This window comes from Bufo gargarizans, chromosome 1 (assembly GCF_014858855.1).
Source record: "Bufo gargarizans isolate SCDJY-AF-19 chromosome 1, ASM1485885v1, whole genome shotgun sequence".
Lineage (NCBI taxonomy): Eukaryota > Metazoa > Chordata > Amphibia > Anura > Bufonidae > Bufo > Bufo gargarizans.
Genome location: NC_058080.1, coordinates 585349247 through 585373749, shown reverse-complemented (window position 1 = coordinate 585373749; position 24503 = coordinate 585349247). Strand labels below are relative to the sequence as shown.

Here is a 24503-nt window from a genome sequence, read left to right as displayed (position 1 = left end):
AGAGTTGCCATATGCAAGACTTGATAGGAACTTTGTTATGGCAGGCCTTGAAGCCTTTAGAAAGCCAGAGGCTGCCATAACAACCAAACAGCTCCCGTGATCTTATCGCAGGAGAGCCGTTCAGCCAACGGGAGCACAACACTTCAAATGGAGGCACCCAGTCCTGCTCACATTTTAGGACAGGTTGCTGGCGGGCATTTTAAATCCAGAAAACCCCTGTAGAATACCAGCGCCGTACATGTACGGCACTGGAAAGTGGGTCAGAAATCCCAGCACCGTACATGTATGGCGCTCTGATCAGTTGCAGGGGTCCGGCAGTCACTGATAACCGGACCCCTGCTGTATGCGCCCCCTGGATCTCACAGGCAGGAAGCTGTAAGTGTATTACACTGTCTACTGTCTAAGGGTACTTTCACACTAGCGGCAAGGAACTCCGGCAGGCCATTCCAGCGGGTGAAAAGCTTGTCGGATCCATGCTGCCGCTAGTGAACGCGTGCTGCCGCCGGGACTCCAGACCGCCCCCATTATAGTCAATGGGGCCGGAGCGGTAGTTTGGAGGCACGCGTGCACTAGCGGCAGGACGGATCCAACAGGCTGTTCATCCGTCAGAACAGCCTGCCGGAGTTCCTTGTCGCTTGTGTGAAACTAGCCTTATACACTTACAGCCAATAAATTACAATACAAAAGTATTGTAATGCATTGTAAAGGGGATCAGAACACCAAAAGTTGAAGCCCCAGAGTGGGACAAAAAATAAAGTGAAAAAAGAAGTAGAAAAAAATTTAAAAAGCGCCCTTTTCTTAAAATAAAGTTAAAAACATTGCAAAAAAATTGGTAAAACAAGAAAAGTAGTTATATTAGATATCACCACGTCCGTATCGACCGGCTGAGGAGAACACCATAAAAAATAAAAACTGTGCTAAAAAAAAACATTTTTTGTCACCTTACATCAATAAAAGTGCAACACCAAGCGATCAAAAAGGCGTATGCCCCCCAAAATAGTACTAATCTGATTGTCACCTCATCCTGCAAAAAATGAGCCCCTACCTAAGACAATCACCCCAAAAATTTAAAAAAAAAATATTACTCAGACTATGGAAACAATAAAACATAATTTTTTTGGTTTCAAAAATGCTTTTATTGTGTTAAATGTAAAAAATAAAAATAAAAAAGTGTAATAGCAAGCGATCAAAAAGTCATATGTCATATGCACACCAAAATAGTGCCAATCAAACCGTCATCTCATCCCACAAAAATTATCCCCTACCTAAGACAATCTTTCCCAAAAAATAAAAAAACTATGGCTCTCAGACTATAGAGACCCTAAAACAGATTCTTTTTTTTCAAAAATGCTGTTATTGTGTAACTTAAAAAAAAAAAAAAAGTATACATATTAGGTATCGCTGCGTCTGTAAGAACCTTCTATATAAAAATATCACATGAACTAACCCCTTAGGTGAACAGCGTAAAAAAACAAACAAAAAAAACTAAAATAAAGTGCCAAAAAGTCACAAAAAGTGTAATACCAAGCGATCAAAATGTCATATGCACCCGAAAATAGTACCAATCAAACCATCATCTCATACTGAAAATAATGAGCCCCCACATAAGACAGTTGCCCAAAAAATAAAAAACTATGGCTTTCAGAATAAGGAGACACAAAAAAAAAGTTTTTTTCAAAAACGATTTATTATGTAAAACTGAAACAAACGACAAAAAAAGTAGTATATTTGGTAATTTCGCGTCCGTAACAACCTGCTCTATAAAAATACCACATGATCTAACCTGTCAGATGAACATTGTAAATAAAAAATAAAAACAGTGCCAAAACATATTTTTTTTTTGTTTTGTTACCTTGCCTCACAAAAAGTGCAATATAAATCAACCAGAAATCATATGTACCCTAAAATAGTATTTCACAGGGGGGTGATCAATGACAGGGGGTGATCAGGGAGTCTATATGGGGTCATCACCCCCCTGTCATTGATCACCCCCCTGTAAGGCTCCATTCAGACGTCCGTATGTGTTTTGTGGATCCGTGGATGCGGAAAAAAAAAAGGACACAGCGGATCCGCAAAACACATACGGACGTCTGAATGGAGCCTTACAGGGGGGTGATCAATGACAGGGTGGTGATCACCCCATATAGACTCCCTGATCACCCACCTGTCATTGATCACCCCCCTCTAAGGCTCCATTCAGACATTTTTTGGGCACAAGTTGTTTTTTTTGTTTTTTCTTACAAAGTCTCATATTCCACTAACTTGTGTCAAAAAATAAAATCTCACATGAAGAACTCACAATACCCCTCATGGAATCCAAATGCGTAAATTTTTTTAGACATTTATATTCCAGACTTCTTCTCACGCTTTAGGGCCCCTAAAATGCCAGGGCAGTATAAATACCCCACATATGACCCCATTTCGGAAAGAAGACACCCCAAGGTATTCCGTGAGGGGCATATTGAGTCCATGAAAGATTGAATTTTTTGTCCCAAGTTAGCGGAAAGAGAGACTTTGTGAGAAAAAAATAAATCAATTTCCGCTAACTTGTGCCAAAAAAAAAAAAAATTCTATGAACTCGCCAGGCCCCTCATTGAATACCTTGGGGTGTCTTCTTTCCACAATGGGGTCACATGTGGGGTATTTATACTGCCCTGGCATTTTAGGGGCCCTAAAGCGTGAGAAGAAGTCTGGGATCCAAATGTCTAAAAATGCCCTCCTAAAAGGAATTTGGGTCCCTTTGCGCATCTAGACTGCAAATAAGTGTCACACATGTGGTATCGCCGTACTCAGGAGAAGTTGGGGAATGTGTTTGGGGTGTCATTTTACATATACCCATGCTGGGTGAGATAAATATCTTGGTCAAATGCCAACTTTGTATAAAAAAATGGGAAAAGTTGTCTTTTGCCGAGATATTTCTCTCATCGAGCATGGGTATATGTAAAATGACACCCCAAAACACATTGCCCAACTTCTCCCGAGTACGGCGATACCACATGTGTGACACTTTTTTGCAGCCTAGGTGGGCAAAGGGGCCCACATTCCAAAGAGCATCTTTAGGATTTCTCAGGGCAGTTTTTTACACATTTTGATTTCAAACTACTTCTCACACAATAGGGCCCCTAAAATGCCAGGGCAGTATAACTACCCCACAAGTGACCCCATTTTGGAAAGAAGACACCCCAAGGTATTTCGTGATGGGCATAGTGAGTTCATGCAAGTTTTTGTTTTTTGTCACAAGTTAGTGGAATATGAGACTTTGTAAGGAAAAAAAATCATCATTTTCCGCTAACTTGTGAAAAAAAAAAAAAAAGTTCTATGAACTCACTATGCCCATCAGCGAATATCTTAGGGTGTCTACTTTCCTAAATGTGGTCATTTGTGGGGGTTTTCTACTGTCTGGGCATTGTAGAACCTCAGTTAACATGACAGGTGCTCAGAAAGTCAGAGCTGCTTCAAAAAGCGGAAATTCTCATTTTTGTACCATAGTTTGTAAACGCCATAACTTTTATCCAAACCATTAATTTTTTTACCCAAACTTTTTTTTTATCAAAGACATGTAGAACAATACATTTAGAGAAAAATGTATATATAGGTTTCGCTTTTTTAGAAAAATGTTACAACTGAAAGTGAAAAATGTAATTTTTTTTGCAAAAATTTCGTTACATTTCGATTAATAACAAAAAAAGTAAAAATGTCAGCAGCCATGAAATACCACCAAATGAAAGCTCTATTAGTGAGAAGAAAAGGAGGTAAAATTTATTTGGGTGGTAAGTTGCATGACCGAGCAATAAACGGTGAAAGTAGTGTAGTGCAGAATAGTAAAAAGTGGTCTGGTCATTAAGGGCGTTTAAGCTAAGAGGGCTGAGGTAATTTAAAAAGTGGGTTTTGGAAATTTTCTGAAAAATTTCAAGATTTGCTTTTAAACTTCTAAGCCTTCTAACATCCATATAAATCACTGAAGAAAATGCACCAAACAGATATACCACTGACTATACTAGCTGGTCATACAAGCAGATATTAAAAGCTGAGACTTTTGCCAATATATTCCTGTCAGGAAGATATCGGAGCCCACATGCACCACGTCACGGTCACTCAGCATGGCAAGGGGTCCTACCACTACTCTAACTATGGTGTGAACACGGTCTGAAGGTGATGAAATCCAGCTCACAGCCAAGCTTCTACACAACTGCATAGCAGGACAACTAATGCAATGTGAACAAAGCAAGGCTGTAAGCCACACCCATATCAGACCGTGTGATGGAGATTCCCAGGTGCAATTTTCTTTTTCTTTTTAAAGAATGTTCAATTGCCAGATGAAGGCACATTCAATACATATAAAACAAAATCACAGAAATTAAGTGGCCAACATGGGGGAACTGCCCAAGCCCCAAACACTGTAGCGTGTTTCTCATTGGGCGAGCAGTCCCACCGCATGTGAACCACCGAAATACCGTTGCAAGTATGGGGGAGCTGCTCAAACCCCAAACACTGTAGCGTGTTTCTCATTAGGGGAGCAGTCCCACCGCATGTGGACCGCAGCAAACGACCATCCCGAGCAAATAATGCATACAGAGGAGGATGCCAGCGCGGTCCACATGCACCACAAAAGCATCCTACACAAACCAGAGCATTGTGCGGATGAAAATACAATTATATAAATCACTGAAGAAAATGCACCAAACAGATATACCACTGACTATACTAGCTGGTCATACAAGCAGATATTAAAAGCTGAGACTTTTGCCAATATATTCCTCACCTTCAGACCGTGTTCACACCATAGTTAGAGTAGTGGTAGGACCCCTTGCCATGCTGAGTGACCGTGACGTGGTGCATGTGGGCTCTGATATCTTCCTGACAGGAATATATTGGCAAAAGTCTCAGCTTTTAATATCTGCTTGTATGACCAGCTAGTATAGTCAGTGGTATATCCGTTTGGTGCATTTTCTTCAGTGATTTATATAATTGTATTTTCATCCGCACAATGCTCTGGTTTGTGTAGGATGCTTTTGTGGTGCATGTGGACCGCGCTGGCGTCCTCCTCTGTATGCATTATTTGCTCGGGATGGTCGTTTGCTGCGGTCCACATGCGGTGGGACTGCTCCCCTAATGAGAAACACGCTACAGTGTTTGGGGTTTGAGCAGCTCCCCCATACTTGCCACGGTATTTTGGTGGTTCACATGCGGTGGGACTGCTCGCCCAATGAGAAACACGCTACAGTGTTTGGAGCTTGGGCAGTTCCCCCATGTTGGCCACTTCATTTCTGTGATTAAGCCTTCTAACATCCCCAAAAAATAAAATGGCATTCACAAAATGATCGAAACATAAAGTAAACATATGGGAAATGTAAAGTAATAACTATTATTTGAGTTATCGCTATCTGTTTTAAAAGTGGAGAAATTCAAATTTAGAAAGTTGCAAATTTTTTAATTTTTTGGGTGAATTTGGTATTTTTTCAAATAAAAATGAAAAATATTGACTGAAATTTACCACTATTATGAAGTACAATGTGGCACAAGAAAACTATTTCAGAATGGCTTGGATAAGTAAGTGTTCCAAAGTTATTACCACATAAAGTGACACATGTCAGATTTGCAAAAATCGGCCTGGGATTTAAGGTGAAAAGTGGCTCGGTAGTGAAGGGGTTAAAGTAATTACAATATATAAAAAAGGGATAAATATACCTTTGTTGATAATACTGGGGAGACTATTCTGTAGAGTTGTTAATTTGGCCAGAACAGTAGGTGTCAGGACTAAGGCCTAGCAAAAATTTACGATAGTGTTTAACTCTTGGACCTCCTTGGCTTGTTCTGGTCATTGGATAGGATCAAATATTTTTAATGTTTTTTCCTACTGAATGTGATTTCCTGATGGGAGACTTTGTAAGTGGCCAACTGCAACATTAGACACCCCAAGTATGGATGGAAAGGAGAAAGAAAGTAAGATAATGTGATGACCTTTGGGTGGTCTGAGATATTTGCACTCCAATTTCCAATTTTATAAGGATTGCAGTGAAAGAAAATAAACAAAATTGTGGTAAACATTCATGTTTTTGAAACACGTCTGGTACATACTGGTCCAAGTTAATGCACCCCAAGTGTGTCTTCCTTTTTGATTGATAAGAGGGATGAGAGGAGGCTGATGGCACTATGTGTTGTGCGGTAAGATAAGGAAGGCTTAGCAACTCAATTGATTCATGCTTGACGACTGCAGTACTGGAAATCAATGTCAACCAATTCAAATCCATTCTGCATGCACTGTCTGCATTGCCATAGGCTATAATCTCAGATTTTTTGGAAATGTACAGAAGTTTTAAAATACGAGAGGATGGATTTTATCATCTAACACAAAAGTTAACCCATGGTAGTATAGTCAGTATTCCTCAGCTGAGTACTTACCTTTAATATGCTGTTGATATACTGGTATTTCGTACTGTCTGGTGTGTTGGCATTGAGATTGATAGATGTAATTGTCTTGCTCATGTGCTTCATATATGTCAAAGATCATAATAATCTTAAATATAATTTACATAACCCAGTGATGTCATTCATGTCGCAGTACAATTAAATAGAACCAATTAGAGCCATTTCCATCAGATTCTGCTTCACTTAGAGATGATCCGTGGCTTTGACCCAAATTAATAATTAACCAGAGCTCCCATGTTGCAGTTTAGGTAGGACAGGCCTAGTTCCAGAGGCCACTGACTAATTGACAGCATGTTCCAAATGGATTTGCTTTCCTAATTAAACTGGATTCTGTCTCGTCATACTGTGCCCTATGTGTGGTACATTGCTGTGTGCTGTAAATAATGGGCATCCCTGCACCTTTTTCAATGCAGAGAATACATTGAAACAAATTCACTTTGTTTCAGTCCTCCATCTGTGGAATATGTAAGATACCAAAATGTCACCAAAAAATAAGTAAAAAAAAAGAAAAAAAAAATAACACCCACAAAATAAAGGTCAGTGTCCTTGTCGTGTGCCTAGTGCCAAAAAAGTATATATAAAATACTTTCTCTAATATAATCCATACAACGCAATAAAAGCCTACAGTGTAAGGTTAGTATTAGGCCCCTTTCACACGGGCGAGAATCCCGTGCGGGTGCAATGCGTGAGGTGAACGCATTGTACCCGCACTGAATCCGGACCCGTTCACTTCAATGGGGCTGTTGAGAAGAGCGGTGATTTTCACGCATCACTTGTGCTTTGCATGAAAATCGCAGCATGTTTTATATTCTGTGTTTTTCACGCAACGCAGGCCCCATAGAAATGAATGGGGATGCGGGAAAATCGCAAGCAAGTGCGGATGCGGTGCGATTTTCACGCATGTTTGCTAGGAGATGATGTAAGTAAATTGATAAAAGTCAATTTACTGTATTATTTTCCCTTATAACATGGTTATAAAGGAAAATAATAGCATTCTTAGTACAGAAATCTTCTACGTGGTGAGCGCGATTACGTCATCAGAGTTCCTGAAAGAAGCAAGAAGACGATGCCGGCTGGAACAACAGGGTGAGGTGAGTAAATATTTTTTTTTTTTAACCCCTCAATCCACATTTTAGTAAGCATTCTGTATTCAGAATGCTATTATTTTCCATTATAACCATGTTATAAGGGAAAATAATAAAATGAATAGAAGTGAAGAAGTCCCGATTCGGGTCTGGGTACCAATTTCAGTTTTTTCTCACGTGCGTGCAAAACGCATTGCACTTGCGTGGAAAAAACTAAACATCGGAATGCAATCTCAGTCAAAACTGACTGCAATTGCGTGCCTACTTGCACGGTTTTCAGGCAATGCACATACGACGCATCCGGAACGCCCGTGTGAAAGAGGCCTTAGTAACGATAATAGTCAGTTGGTAATTGTATGAGATGTGCTCTTCAGATTTCAAGGTCTGGGAGGGCTGAGACATTGGCAAATCTTCCTTTATGTGGTATTTCATAACTTTTTGATGCATACGTCACACATGAATTTGTTTTGCTAAAATGTATTTTCGGCATTGAAGAAGCTTCTCTGGTTTCTATATGTAAAGACTGAGTTTCCACCACATGTTTATGCTGGAGGACTGACCATAACGACTTAAGTCACGGGTTGTCCTATTGTTTTTGTTATTTTGCAGAAATCTACGGACAGGATCTTATGGGTATGAAAGCGAAATTAACTTTGAGCAATTTCTCATCATTATGTCCTACTTCCGCCCCATGGTTGGGCATATAGACGAGGAGAACATTAGTTTATGTCGTAAAGACAAGCTGAGATGTAAGTATCATTTTTACAGCTCCATGAAGGACACAGATAAACACGTTTGGAGGAGTAATACTATATGATGTATCACTTGTAAGCTTGTATTATTATCTTGTTACTGTTGTGTGTGACCTCTGTCTTGTACCATATTACACACTGCTATGGAAGATGATCTGAACTAGGAACTTCCATCACGGCTTTCATCAGCCATTCCAGAATTCTTGATAATACCATAGTCTACATCAATGATGGCTAACCTCTGGTACTCCAGCTGTGGTGAAACTACGACTCCCAGCATGCTACATTCATTTCTATAGAGTTCTGAGAACAGCCAAGCAAGTTCACATCTTGGGAGTCATAGTTTTACCACAGCTGGAGTGCTGGAGGTTAGCCATAAGAGGTCTACATCATTCTTCTTGCTGTTAAAATACCAGAACCCTGAAGGACCCCATTTATTCAATCCATTTAAAAACAGACCTGTCTTTGGAGGCCATGAAACTAGTGTGAACAAAGCTGGAAGGGAACCTATCAGCTTGTTCATGCTACCTGTAGCATGAACTCCCAACAGGCTCCCTTGTTAAAACAACCAGGTTTTACAGAAATGCTTCAGCATAAGATATGGTTTAAAAACAACTTTTAAAAGGTAGTGAGAGAAGTAAAAAGTCTCAAAATTTAGTACAAATAGGATGTGAATCAAAATATGCAACTTGCGGTAGAATTACTTGAGGAGCCTCATTTGTCACCCAGGACAGGGAGGGGAGTTAGACACAGGAGGCTGTCCTGAGGGGACAGAGACAGGAAAACAGCTAGCACCAGGCTTAGTAACCTTCAGGACTCCCACTGTTGTGAAACTACAACTCTTAGCAAACACACTTGCTTGGCTGTTCGCAGAACTGTTATAGAAGTGAATGGACCATGGTGGGAGTTGTAGTTTCACAACAGCTAGGGTGCCAGAGGTTGAAGACCCTTAAGCTAGCAGATGGAGAAAGGGAAAAGCAGAGATAGACATCTGAGTTCCTCATTGGACTGTTCTAGCTGTAGGTAGAAGTCACAGCACCCCCTTGAGGCCAGCTCTACCAGTGACTCCTGTGGAGGTCCCAGATGCCTTCTCTTTAATCTGGCCCCGATTCTATGGATAGGTGATCCATTTTGTTATGAGAAAACCCCTTTAAGAAGTTGGCAAATTGCCATCTTACATTTTCAACACAGGGAGGGATTAAAACCAGTTTATGTTCAATCTATCAATTTCAGGATATTTTAAAAGGAAACTAAATAAACTAAATGTGTGTGTACCTTCTACCTCACAGGGTATATATTTTTTTTGCCTTCCTCTGGATCAACTTGCAGGATGACAGGCCGAACTGGATGGACAGATGTCTTTTTTTGGCCTTATGTACTATGTTACTATGTTACCTGCTCAGCATGAATAAGGTTATAATTAGACCTGATGGAACAATACCTGGCAATCATGTGTCACGGCATCAGTTGCTGCAATAGAAGCCATATGTGACACAAGAGCATCAGGTTCAACCCGTTCTTTACTGCTGTGTTAAATGTATGGTAACTGGTTATTGAATCCAACATGATACTACTTGTATTTATTGAAAGGGGATGTAAGAGACTACATAAAAGGTCTGTTTTTTCCAGGTACAGTGTCACACTTGCCCATAGGTTATGTCTGGTACTGCAGCTCGTCAATCAAGTAAAATGGGCAAAAACACGTTTTTTCTAATCTTAAACAACCCTCTTATTTTCCTTCCTTCTTTAAATTAATAGTTTTTGTAGTGTTTTTTTTCTGCTCAATGATCCAGTGTTTCATATTTTCAGGTTCTGCAATTTCTAGACAGGTTTTTTTCAGATGCTGGACAAACAGGAGATCCTAAGTCATGTGTTCTTTTAGATATAAGGAATACTGCACCTTTTTAGAGGTTAATATATTCTAATAAAAACTACATTAAGGTTTTCCTTCCCACACAGTTTTGGTCCTGGCGAACGGTCCGTGGTACCCCGGCCTGGATTCCTGCTGACAGCAGGAGTGCACGGCATCATTGGTTGCTATGCCGCCGTGCGCTTCATGCCGCCGCTGCACTACAGTAATACACTCGTATACGTGTGCATTCGGCCTTAATCAGCCTTTTTGCTAGTATAATGGGGTAGATTTCTTAAAACTGATGTGAATGAAAATTGCCTTAGTTGCCCATAGCAACCAATCAGATTCCACCTTTCATTTTCTAAAGGAGCTTTAAAAAAAATGAAAGGTGGAATCGGGTTGGTTGCTATGGGCAACTAAGCCAGAAAAAAACACCAGGCAATGAGGAAAAAGACACCAGACCCAGAGCATGTTGCAATTTAAAAAAATAAACACATTTGACCCCCCACTAAAAAAAACACCACTAAAAAAAAACGTTAGTCCTACATTTAATATTTATTAAAACGGCAAAATGCCACAAAAACTACACCAAAATACCTACGTGTTCCATCAGCCTTAGGAATCACTTATGCAGTTTTTGGTGCTGGTTTTGATGCAATTTTCTGAGCCAAGGTCAAGAATGGATTGGTGAATGAATGGGGAATATAAAATGCTAATATACTGAACTTCCTCTTCCACATCTAACTTTGGCACTAAAACTGCATCAAAAATGATTAGGTTAGAAATGACTACAGTAGTCAATCACGTTACTGAATCTTGAACGTTTATTTTCAGTCTTCACATACTGTACTTACATCGACAGCTATAGTGAATTGTAAACTAGAGATTTGTGTCTTTCAGTTCTGTTCAACATGTATGATACCGACAATGACAGCAAGATCACCCTGGATGAATACAGAAATGTACGTATACAATCTTATAAAACACATACTTTTTGATTATGGCTCCAAGTTAAAAATGAACCTTTTTGTTGTGCGCAGGTGGTAGAAGAGCTACTATCGGGGAATCCGCACATTGAGAAAGAGACAGCAAGGTCTATTGCAGATGGAGCTATGATGGAAGCAGCCAGCATTTGTGTGGGGCAAATGGTAAGGCTATTAGACCTATCCACTTTACAATATACGTGGAAGATTTGTACCTGTTAGGCTACTTTCACACTAGCGTTTTGGCTTTCTGTTTCTGAGATTCAGGGCTCTCACAAGCGGTCCAAAACGGATCAGTTTTACCCTAATGCATTCTGAATGGAAAAGGATCTGCTCAGAATGCATCAGTTTTCCTCCGTTCAGTCTCCATTCCGCTCTGGAAGCGGACACCAGAACGTTGCTTGCAGCGTTGTCGGTTTAAGTCAATGTGATACCAAGCACAGCTGCTGTGAAATGGATGGAGCTGTACTTGGTGAGCAGAAAGAAGGCCGCAGCGTTAATGCCTGGCTATTTTTCTTTGTCAAGTTAAAAAGTCAAATTTTGACTCCTAGGGAGACACTTCCACAAGCTGACATTGTCAAGATGGTTCTCTTTCCTTGGGAGATACCTTTTTGCACAATCAACAAGAAATATAACATGAGCACTGAATAAATATATTCTCTTTATATATAGAACTTTGAGTAGCCTCCACAAAGTAAGGGTCTCAAACAGCGCTGGCTTTAGGTTGGTGCCCCCTTTCCTTATGGGCCACCATGTAGCGTCCAAATGATACCCTCATTAAAGGCTATGTACACATTCGGAGGCATCTTTTGTTTATGATGGCATTTTATTTATTTTTTGCTAAAAAATCATATTCTCAATGGACCTTATTAAAAACAGGGTTAACTGTTTTTGTAACTGTGTGATTGGTATTTTCACTTTCACTGGTCATCTAATAAACCTTATGTCTAAACTACTGAGAGGACATAAACACTTATTTAAGCCACACTCTTATGAGTAAGATAAGAACTGAGCTATAATAAGTGTTTAGTAAGAGATAAGGAGTCGGTCAGCTACCCAACTGGGAGAAAAGAGAGAAAATCCAGAGGCTGCTTCTAGAGCATCTCAGCTCTGTACAGAAAAAAGGACTCCATATTTTTAATAAAGACCAAAATGAGTACAATGCAATAATAAAAAAAATTGCCCCCAAAGGTGTACATAGCCTTTAAAGGGGTTGTTTTATCTGAAATAATAGGGTCTGTCAGATAGTTGCGGGTCCCACGGCTGGGACCTCCTCCTAAACAGAGCCCTGAAAGTGGTGCGCAGCCACCCTCCATTCATTTCTATGTGGCTGCTGAAAATAGCTGAGCACTGGCTCGGCTATTACCATCAGGCCCATAGAAAAGAATGGGAGTGGGGGGGGGGGGGGCAGTCATGTGCAGTGTGCTGCCATTCACTTATATGGGGAGAGCTCTTGGTGGTGGTCGGGCCGGAGTCCTCCAGCCACCACTTTGGCCCACTCCGTTTAAATATGGGTCCCTGCAGTGGGACCCGCACCTATCAGACAATGGGGGCATATCCTAGTGATATGCCCAATTGCCTCAGATAAGACAACCCCTTTAAGTGCCCAAATAACAATACCCAAGCAAACCAAACCAAAGTAGAGATGCATTCCCTATGGCTGCATTTCCATATGTTTGGGCATTGTTTGTGGGATGGAGGAAACAAACTCCAAGTGCCCAGGCCAGTGGCACACCAAACAGGTTACACACTCCTATGGTTAATTCTGGGCACTAATGGCACAAGTGTCAGGGATTCTTTACTCTAAACATGGCAGCCTGCACATTTGAAGTAATACACTTTCACATGTCAGCATCTTGGTTAGTATTTTGCATGGTGAATATTTGTAAGTCAAAGCCAGGAAAGACATGAATTACTACTTGAAAAAAAGATTTGCACCTCTTCTGTGTTTTGGACCCGCTGTTGGTTTTGGGTTACAAATGCTAACCAAACTCTGACCGTGACACTCTGCAGACCTGATGGTCAGGAATATATACATTAGATAAGTGAGGTCTAGCAAAAGAAAAATGCTATTTAGACACATTATGCTGTGAATCCTGGACAAATCTTCTGGCACTTGTGGTTAAAAACTCCAAATCTTTATTTCAAGCGCATGAAAACATTATCATCATGCAATACAAAAAAAAAACATTTAAAAAAAGCTACATGTTTCAGATGAAACACTTCATCCTTCCTCATGGCCATCTTGCCATGTAACCACAGGACAGCTAGCTCTGCATGGTTGCTGTTTTCACAAAATGGTAGGATATTTTTAATCAATAATTTTTTTCCATTTTTATTTCAGGCACATTGGGCCAATACTCATAATATATCGGTGTCCATGCTTTCTCACGGATTAGGGTTATCATTATTTTTGAGCGCACAAGCTGCCACACAACTGTTGTGTCGGTATTTAGTTAGTTTAGTCATTTCATTTTTCACAGCTCCTCTGAACAATACTATGGGCAACTAAAGCCAGTTTTCCTTTGACCCACTATTGGTAAATCTCCCCCATTGTGTGTTATTTGTTACATGTGATGCATCTTTAAAACCTAACACTGTGGTGTAGAAATGCTACGCCAGATCTTCTACTCCACCTACTACTGGTGTCACTTTGTGACTTTTTTTTTTGCTACTTTTTGAAAAGTTGCAGATAATAAATGTAGCTTAAAAGTTATTTACACTGAAACCATGCCCACTTTTGCAGTCCAAAATGGAAAGTGGAGCAGAGATCAGGTGTGACATCACTTGCGACATTTTGCTGAAAAAATGCTGGCGCAGCAAGTTTCATAAGTCTTCCATAGTCAACCTGGAAAGCGTATACAAAGTTTTACTATTTTAACATATGACCTACGTGGCTAAGGCTATTTTCACACTAGTGTTAGTGTTTTCCGGTATTGAGATTCGTCATAGGGTCTCAATACCAGAAAAAACACTTGCGTAACTGAACAGAACGGAATGCTCAGAAATGCTTTCCGTTCCGTTCTCATACCGGAGAGTAAACTGCAGCATGCTACGGTTTGCTTTCCACACTGAGATGCGGAGCAAGACGGATCTCACAATGCAAGGGGACGGATCCATTTTCTCTGACACAATACAAAAATCGGATCCGTCCACCATTGACTTTCAATGGACTTTGTGACGGATCCGTCTTTGCAATGTTACAGATAATACAAACAGATCCGTTCATAACGGATGCAGATGGTTGAAATTATCAGTAATGAAAGCGTTTTTGCTGAACCCTGCCAGATCCGGCAAAAACGCTAGTGTGAAAGTAGCCTAAAATTCTTCATCCCCATACAATACATTTCCAGTGGATATATATCGCTATCTGTGTGTGTGTCACAGGAACAGTCTGTAAAACGTGTTCATTGCCAAAGGGATTTTGAGGTTATTTTGAAAAGAAATAGATGTGCAGTTTCCATCATCTCCCACAGATCGCACCAGTCCTTCACACAAATTGGCAATGACAGTTATTGCCAATTATACGTTTGTATGGATGAGCAGATGGAGTCTACATCACCATGTATTTTCACAGAAGTCCTACTCTTTAACACCAATGATGCTGGATTTATTTAACACCCTGAACTTCAGAAGCAACCCCGTCGTACGGTTATTATGACCTAGTACAATACAGCACAAGTATAGAGTATATATAAAAATAAAATCATATGACTGAGACCTTTCTACATTCAGGAGACTGTCAATAGTTGCTGGCATGCGGTATCTCATACCGCTCTGCGGAAGAATAGAGTGCCACACAGAGTGCCTGCAGACACTTTGCCCAGTGCATGAGTGTCACATCAGCCATGGTCAGACAGATACTTCCCCTGTGGTGTCAGGTTGCAAGGTTTCTTTGTGTCCCATCTTTTTGTAATTTTAAAAATCTCTGACTCTTATAAAAAAATATTTCAACCACAATTTATGTACCCTATAAGGCCTCATTCAGAAGGGCTTCCCGGGTGCATTGCGGGAAAGCCGCGCGAGTGCGCACACAATTTCAGTTTTGACTGCGATTGTGTTGCGTTGTTCAGTTTTTATCGCGCTGGTGCAATGCGTTTTGCACGCGCGTGATAAAAAACTGAATGTGGTGACCAGGCCCGAACTTCTTCACTGAAGTTCAGATTTGGGTTAGGTGTTTTGTAGAGGTTATTATTTTTCCTTATAACATGATTATAATAGAAAACAATAGCATTCTTGATACAGAATGCTTAGTAAAATGTTGCTTGAGGGGTTAAAAAAAACAAAACTATTAACTCACCTCATCCACTTGATCGCGCAGCCGGCATCGTCTTCTTTCTTCTTCTTTCAGGACCTGCAAAAGGACCTTTGACATAATTGCGCTCACCACGTGGTGAGCGCGGGGACTTCAGCGCAGGTCCTTCTATCTTCATTCAGCAGGACCTGCACCGACGTCACCTCGCTCACCCGATTACGTCATCAAAGGTCCTTTTGCAGGTCCTCAAAGAAGAAGAAAGAAGTGGAAGAGGCGAGTTAATTGGTTTTATTTTTTAACCCCTCCAGCAACATTTTACTAAGCATTCTGTATTAAGAATGCTATTATTTTCCTTTATAACCATGTTTGCGGATGCAATGCGATTTTCACGCAGCCCCATTCATTTCTATGGGGCCTATGTTGCATGAAAAATTCAGAATATAGAGCATGCTGCGGTTTTCATGCAACGCACGAGTGATGTGTGAAAATCACTGCTCATTTGAACAGCCCCATTGAAGTGAATGGGTCCTGATTCAGTGCGGGTGCAATGCGTTTACCTCATGCATTGCACTCGCACGGAATTCTCGCCCGTGTGAAAGGGGCCTAAGTGTGCATAATGTATACATCTTTGAATCTTAGGCTACTTTCACACTAGCGTTCGGCTGTCCACTTGTGAGCTCCATTTGAAGGGGCTCACAAGCGGACCCGAACGCTTCCGTCCAGCCCTAATGCATTCTGAGTGGACGCGGATCCGCTCAGAATGCATCAGTCTGGCGGCGTTCAGCCTCCGCTCCGCTCAGCAGGCGGACACCTGAACGCTGCTTGCAGTGGGGACGGATCCGTTTGAAGATGACACACTATGGCTCAATCTTCAAACGGATCCGTCCCCCATTGACTTTCAATGTAAACGTCTGGACGGATCCGTTCAGGCTACTTTCACACTTAGAAAATGTTATACAATATAATGCAGACGGATCCGTTCTGAACGGAGCCACCGTCTGCATTATATGAGCGGATCCGTTCAGAACGGATCCGCTCTGAACGCTAGTGTGAAAGTAGCCTAAACCAGCTCTTATAAAATGAGGTCACTGTCTTGCAACCAAATCAATGTAAAGACTTTTCCTTAACCCCCTAATAACCAGGCCTGAATAGGCCTTAAAGGGGTTGTCTCACTTCAGCACATGGCATTTATTATGTAGAGAAAGTTAATACAAGGCACTTACTAATGTATTGCGATCGTCCATATTGCCTCCTTTGCTGGGTTGATTTATTTTTCCATCACATTACACACTGGCTGTACCCAGGGGCTACGACCACTCTGCAATCCTGCAGTGGTGGACGTGCTTGCACACTGTAGAAAAAGGCAAAGGCCTCATGCAGTGTATGATGCGATGGAAAAATGAAGGCAATATAGACAATCACAATGCATTAGTAATTTATATTTTTTGCTGCGAAAATATTTTAAAAAAAGGGATTCTTGGCATTGTTTTTTGTTTATTTTTTACACCGTTTGGGTTTTGAACTAAAATGTTTTTTCTTTTTACTTTTTACTATTGTGTGCACAATAAATGTAAATGTAATAGCAGGCTTACAGTGCAGGCAGCCTTGTGCTCCATCATAGGTCTTAGGTCCTCAGAACTGACTGCATTGATCCCCCAGCTGTGATCGGGTCACTGGGAAACCTGGTGACCGGATCACAGGGGGAGCACCTTTTGATCATGCTGCAGTATGGATCACGGCATAACCAAAGGGTTAACAAGCTGGATCACAGCTTGGTCCGACCCCAGCTGTTAAGCAGGTAGGTACACAGGCTGTTTGCTTGAGCACTCCGGCAGCTATTTAACCCTCCTCATCCGTCCCTTCTTGGCGCAGTCCACCTCAACCGACAACTGCCACTCATGGCTCTGCTCCATTCGGTAGCATCTAAATATAACAACTGTGGTAGAAACTGCATGTGATCGGGTCCTTCCAGCAGATGTGGATGGAAAGTCTACAGTAAGTGGAGGTAATCACGCCTGAGATAGTCATGTGTCTATCCTAAGAGACAAAGGAAATGATAAAAAGGCAGACGAGGACTAGCAGGAGTCTTTTTCTGGTGTCAGTCTTCTAGGTTTCTAGTTGTTTCACAATCTGTTTTGCTTTACCCTTTAACAGGAACCAGACCAGATATATGAAGGAATCACCTTTGAAGACTTTTTGAAGGTAACTTTCTCCTGATATTCAGTCATTCCTAGACGTATGCCACTGTTTGAAGCTCTTTAGCAATAACTGAAAGGAAAAAAGGATACAGAGAACTAAATGTTATTGTTGTGAGGCAGGGGCAGACGGTTTATAGACCCTACAGGGAATTTTCCCAGTAGAGCGATGCCCGGGAGCCACCCAAGCCCACGTCATGGCTGCCGGCCAGGTACATAACGATCTGATTCTCTCAGCCTTAATTAATGAAAGAAGCATCAGGTACTTACGCACATGGCTGGCGGCAGCAGGTCATCTCCTGAATTCAACTGTATTCCATCCTCAGGGCGGTGATACAGTTGAATACTGCAGCTGGGGCAGTTTTTTGTTATGTACTGTGGTATTAGGTTCTGCTGGGGCGACAGTATTTTGTGCTGCACTGTGGTATTTGGTTCTGCTGGGGCGGTATTTTATGCCGCACTGCAGTATTTGGTTCCTCTGGGGCGGTATATTGTGCTGCACTGCGGTATTTGGTTCTGCTGGGGCGGTATTTGTGGCTGCACTGTGGTATTTGGTTCTGCTGGGGCAGTATTTTATGCTGCACTGCGGTATTTGGTTCTGCTGGGGTGGTATTTCGTGCTGCACTGTGGTATTTGGTTCTGCTGGGGCGGTATTTTGTGCTGCACTGTGGTATTTGGTTCTGCTGGGGGGGGGGGTATTTTGTGCTGCACTACAGAATTGCTGGCTCTGCCTTCTGTCACTTTCGATCCTCTTGCGACATGGGGCACTTTTCGTTTTGTTTTTTTCCAAGCTCCCAGTTCAACCCTGCTGTCAGTACGTTGCTTACAAGGATTGAGCCTCTGAAAACCTGACATTTTGTGATTATTATATATCCTGACATCCTCCATACCCGTACAGCAGAAACCAGGAGTTTACATATGGCACCAGCAAAGAAGCTGAGCCAAAGCCCTAGCCATTGAGTGACTGATGTGTTGTAAGCAGATACCCACGATTGGTGTCCATGGTTGGAGACAATCCGGATTACAGACTGTTAATATCTCAGATGTCATGGTCAGTTGTGACCATGGTATCTGAGAGGTCATTTAGAGGAAGGGCGCAACCCCCCGCCCCTACAATAAGATCTGATTATATGTACAAAATAAAATTGTCCAGGACAACAAAATATACAGCAGACATAGGACATCGATAACATTAGGAATAGTGAGAAGACATGGAGTTCAGGGGAATACCCTAACACTGCATCTCCTGGGGAGCAATAACACGGTGAGCCTTGGAAGAGAACCCAAGGCGTCCTCAAGGGAAAGAACGTCTGGTGTTTAACAAGTAGTAACACAGAGAGCTCCTCCATCCTCCTAATATCATTCACTTTGTCAGCCTTGTGGGTCAAGGAAAGGGAGGAAGTCCTCAAAGGGCAGGAGTCCTTCATATCTTATGCGTATGATCAGGTGTGTACCCTACTTACCAGAAAAGTATAAAAGTGAACTGTATGTCCACACATTTAGAGGTCAAACATGGCAAATCTAACCACCCTTAGTGGAATCCGTATATCTGTTGATATCGCCCACTTTCTGTATGATAACCCCATCTGCTCAGAGGCAAACATTCTTGTATATTTAGTGCATTTCAAAGGAAATTATGGCCTGACTATATAGAACATCTTGTGTTATTGAAGGTTAAAAAGTCTCCATGGGACAAGTGTGAAGAAATGACAGGTGGTGGAATGTTATCGTAGATCTGTGATATTGCTATCAGGCTGTAGTGATCCCCGTCTATTCATGAACAGGGTGGGCATATGTATCAAGGGCTGGGCTCACAAGGCTGATAAGACACTACACCCTTCTAAAGGTAAATCAGGATGTTTTCACTAGAACAGATATATTCATATTAGTCAGGGTTCAGCACAAAGAGAGGAAAAATGTGAAACTTTAATTTCACAGTTACTAACAGTGATGGCCAGTTCGCATGGTTCGTCTGCGAACATATGCGGGCTGCCATCTTTTTTCACAAGTCCGGCGAGGCACAGGTAAGCCCTTACCTGTGCCTGTGCGCAAGCCGGTCTGATAAACAAGTGCGGTCAGCGGGAGCAGGCAGTTCCGAGAACAGCCACCGGGGGCCTTCATCGGACTGTTCTTGGAACTGCCTGCTCCCAGTGACCGCATTTGTTTTCAGAGCGGCTAGCGGCACAGGCACAGGTAAGGGCTCACCTGTGCCTCGCCGGACTTGTGAAAAAAGATGGCAGCCAGCATATGTTCACGGACGAACAATGCAAACTGGCCATCACTGGTTACTAATAGTTAAACATCAACACCGAAAATTGCTATGAAAAGTGCCCTTCTAGAGGCCAGACTTCTCTAAGAAGAGGGGTCCAGTAGATAAGGAGGTTACCACAATCTTAAAGGCAGCTACTTGCCTTCAATTATATCAGATATAAGGGAGTAAAGCAATGGATTTCATAAAGTAAATCACAATTATTGCCACATAAGTGGGAACTCTTTGGTAATCTTTTAGAACTAAGGAGCCTATACAGGGGTCTTCTACTGACTGCGTCCACCCCTGGGTCACACTGAGGACCCCTCTGCCTTAGACTAGGTGTGGTAAGTTGGGATCACCTGATGACATTTACATGGGGCAGTTATCCGGAATGAGCCCGATAACCGTATCAATCTCTGCCCATGTAAAAAGGTCGTCAAGTGTCCCTACAGTCTGTCACTGGCAGCACTGATTGGAAAATGTCAGACTGTGCAGGGACATGTCCCCAACTGTGGGAACACCCAGTTTTCAACTTATATATACATTTCTAGGAGGAATAATAGAGGAGAACACAACACGGAGTTCTAAGATAATATGCTCCAGAATTGTTATATTATGGGGATTACTAATATTAATTAAAACAAACATGTCTGGAGAGCCAACAGGTCGTCTTTAAATCCATCTGTGTTGCCTTTTATAGTCGGATTCATAGTTCTTTATATTTCTTTTCTAGATCTGGGAAGGAATTGATATTGAAACCAAAATGCTGGTCAGATTCCTGAACATGGACACTATACCTTCCTGCCATTGAATCATCTGGTGCTGGAGTGAAAATCATGATGTAAACTCTTCATTTAAAGAGGATATTGGGGTCTTTGATGTAAAATTCATAATTTATATAGTAACTTTATATTTAATGCTTTCGGTACTAGTTGTATTTTGTGCAAACCCTGTCCAGATGCTTATTAGGGCCTATGAACATCATAACGTGGGGCGTTCCCCCATCCATGCTCCCCTCTATAAGACTGCTCTGACTGACCAAGCGCATCCGTGTAACCAGATAGATGTAGTCTTTTCAGATACAGCTATAATTATGGATAGCCCTACACTGAAAAATCAGAACTTTTTTTTAAGGAAATTTTGCCAAACTAGATGTAGATTAGCCAGTTATTGACGTGAGGATTGGAACAGACGGAGTATTGGTTCTTTCTGGAACTGAGATGGCGTCCTTCTATGCAAGTCCATGAGGAATACTGTATGCCAGGCATTCACTGAAGCTATATTAGCTAATAGACTGCTGATAAGTAATAGTATGTAGCTTAGGTGAGAGTATGTCTAGATGGTTATATAATCCTGAATGTAAAGATGTATACAAAATCACAGGAGACAAAGAATTGTTCTAAAATCCCCAAATTTTCTTTATTTTCTAATACATTTCTTGCAATTAATCAAAACTGTCACTAATGTTTGTAGACTTAACCACAGAGGACCCACCACCAGTTACTGTACATTTATGTACTTGCATACTGTATGGCTATCATTGACTTCCATTGCAACTATGCATTTCAATATGATTAAAGGGACACGTCCATAAAAAATAAATAAGTAAAAGGATCACATATTAAAAACCTATATGTGAATGTTCTATGTAATTTGTGTTCTAAAGAAGGGGTGGATGATTTTCTGAATATAATTCTTATAGTCACCCCATAAGGAAGATTTATAAAGACTGGTGTTCCAATACGCCAGACCTGATCTTCCTGCTTTGGAGTAAAATGCGCCTAAGAGGCATCCTCTTAAGGGCTCATGCACACGACCGGCTGTGCCCGTGCTGTGGACCGCAAATTGTAATCCGCAATGCATGGGCACCGACCACGTGGACCCAGTCACAGGTCTGCGATCTGCATCAGACAGCCTGCATGCAGTACTTTTTTGCAGTGCGGAGGCACGGACAGAAAACCCACAGAAGTACACATTCATTTGCATGAGCCCTAATAAATTAGGTGCATCTCCACCCTGCCGTACTCTAGAAATTTAAGTCTAAGGCCTCTTTCACACGGGCGTCATGTTTTTTGCCAGGATAAGATGCGGGTGCGTTGCAGGAAAATGTGCGATTTTTCCGCGCAAGGGCAAACATTATAATGCGTTTTGCATGCGTGTGAGAAAAATCGGCATGTTTGGTACCCAAACCTGAACTTCTTCACAGAAGTTCAGGTTTGGGTTAGGTGTTCTGTAGATTATATTATTTTCCCTTATAACATGGTTATAAGGGAAAATAATAGCATTCTTAATACAGAATGCATAGTACAATAAGGCTGGAGGGGTTAAAAAAAATAATAATAATAATTTAACTCACCTTAATCCACTTGATCGCACAGCCCAGCTTCTCTTCTGTCTTCTTCTTTGCTGTGCACAGGAATAGGACCTTTGATGATGTCACTGTGCTCATCACATGGTCCAATCACATGGTTCATCACCATGGTGAGGGACCATGTGATTGGATTATGTGATGTGACGTCACCACAGGTCCTTAGCCGGCAGCTCAAAATTACAGAAGAAGACAGAGATCCGCAACTACACGACCAAGTGGACTCGGTGAGTTAATTTTATTTTTATTTTGTTTTAACCCCTCCATCACTATTTTACTTTGCATTCTGTATTCAGAATGCTATTATTTTCCCTTATAACCATGTTATAAGGGAAAATAATACAGATCTGTTCCCCAGCCCGATCGTCACCTAGCAACCATGCATCCATTTGCTTGCGGATGCTTGCGATTTTCACACGGCCCCATTCACTTCTATGGGGCCTGCGCTGCGTGAAAAACGCAGAATATAGAGCATGCTGCGATTTTCACGCAACGCACAAGTGATGCGTGAAAATCACAGCTCATGTGCACAGCCCCATAGAAATGAATGGGCCCGGATTCAATGCGGGTGCAATGCGTTCAACTCACGCATTGCACCCATGCGGAATACTCGCCCATGTGAAAGGGGCCTAAGCCAGACTTAAGCTATAAATTAAGCCAGCTTTTTTTTAAAGTTACGTTATTGTAAATCATGGCTGTGCTAAGCCCCAATCCTATCTTTTTGTGCTAAGCCCCAGTCCTATCTTTTTGAGGAATGGGCGGATCGCAGACCCATTAAAGTTAATGGGTCTGCGATCCGTGTGTTTGTGCATTGCGGCCCACAATTTGCGGGCTGCAGCATGGCCACGGGGCGCACACGTTCGTGTGCAGGAGGCCTTACTGAGAAAAATTATGTTTTTATATATGCACATGAGCCTGTTAGGGTACTTTCACACTAGCGTTGTTTGAATCCAGCGGGAAATCCAGTCGCCGGAACTGCCCGCCGGATCCTGAAAAACGTGTGAAAACAGATTACATTTGAATCCGGATCACAATGAAAAAATGCATTGAAAAAAAATAAGGATCCGCCATTTATGGACTTTAACTTTTTTTGCACATTTTTCGGGTTTAACATGCAAAAGCCGGTTTGACGGAACACACGGCACCGGATCCAGCATTAATGCAAGTCAATGGGAAAAATGCCGGCGTTCAGTCAAAATGTTCCGGATTTTTGGCTGGAGGTAAAAATACAACATGCTACAGTTTTCTGAAAAGCCTGATCAGTAAAAAAGACTGAACTGAAGACATCCTGATGCATCCGGAATGGATTGCTCTCTCAATTCAGAATGCATGGGGATAAAACTGATCAGTTCTTTTCCGGATTTGAGCCCCTAGGACGGAACTCAGCGCCGGAAAAGAAAAACGCTAGTGTGAAAGTACCCTTACATGTGCGCTTGGCAGTTGAAGGCATCTGTGTTAATCCCATGCCCATAGGTAGCCACATTGCAGAGAAAAAATAAGTTTTAATATATGCAAATGAGCCTCTAGGAGCAATGGGGCATTGCCGTTACACCTAGAGGCTCAGCTCTCTCTGCAACTGCAGCACCTTCTACACTTTAATTGACATGGCCAGGCGTTCTGATGTTTTCACTGCCTGGCCCTGTCAATTACAGTGCAGAGGGTGCGGCAGTTGCAGAGAGAGCAGAGCCTCTAGGTGTAACAGCAACGCCCCGTTGGCACTAGAGGCTCATTTGCATATATTAAAACTTATTTTTTTCTCTGCAATGTGGCTACGTATGGGCATGGGACCAACACAGATGCCTTCAGCTGCCAAGCGCTCATGTAACAGGTCCGCTAGTTTCATAGGTACTAATCTGCTGACCGAAGCCCTTTAACTTTTTCAGTCAGACCGTTGCTATGACCAGACTGAATCATTTAGAGCATCATAGATCACACTGATCAGTGCAGTGCTCCTCTGTGGGCATCTATATCTAGGTCTGTCAAGACAACAATAGACGTGTCATACTGTCATCCCAATTCTACACCTACTACTATAATGAGAATTATCCTTCAGATAACACCTTCTTCTCACAACAGCAGTAAACTGCCAATATCGAGCAGATGTGCTGTTTATGCTTTTTTACGTTTGTCAGTAAACTGACAATGGATTACCTATCTATTTAGGAGTTGTATCTCTCTGTGCTGACAGCTACAGGACAGTATTTTATATCTTATTTTCAATGGTATAGTACTGCCGAAATGAAAAAGAAAACAGCTAAATAGTCTAAACCAGATATTTTATTATGAATAATGTGGGAGATTTATCAAAACTGGTGAAAAGAAAAACTGGTGAA

The 24503-nt window shown here is 41.7% G+C and overlaps 1 protein-coding gene across 1 annotated transcript in view; it reads left to right on the top strand.

Annotated features, from left to right (window-relative positions):
- The window catches only part of TESC (tescalcin), a 71201-nt gene extending 49767 nt beyond the window's left edge, over positions 1-21434 (top strand). Inside the window, exons 4-8 of the mRNA XM_044275816.1 lie at positions 8124-8263; positions 11019-11080; positions 11159-11266; positions 17511-17558; positions 20536-21434. Of these exons, the coding sequence (XP_044131751.1) occupies positions 8124-8263; positions 11019-11080; positions 11159-11266; positions 17511-17558; positions 20536-20613 (436 nt within the window). The 3' untranslated portion in view covers positions 20614-21434. The remainder of the gene's footprint in view (positions 1-8123; positions 8264-11018; positions 11081-11158; positions 11267-17510; positions 17559-20535) is intronic.
- The last annotated feature ends 3069 nt before the right edge of the window (positions 21435-24503 follow it).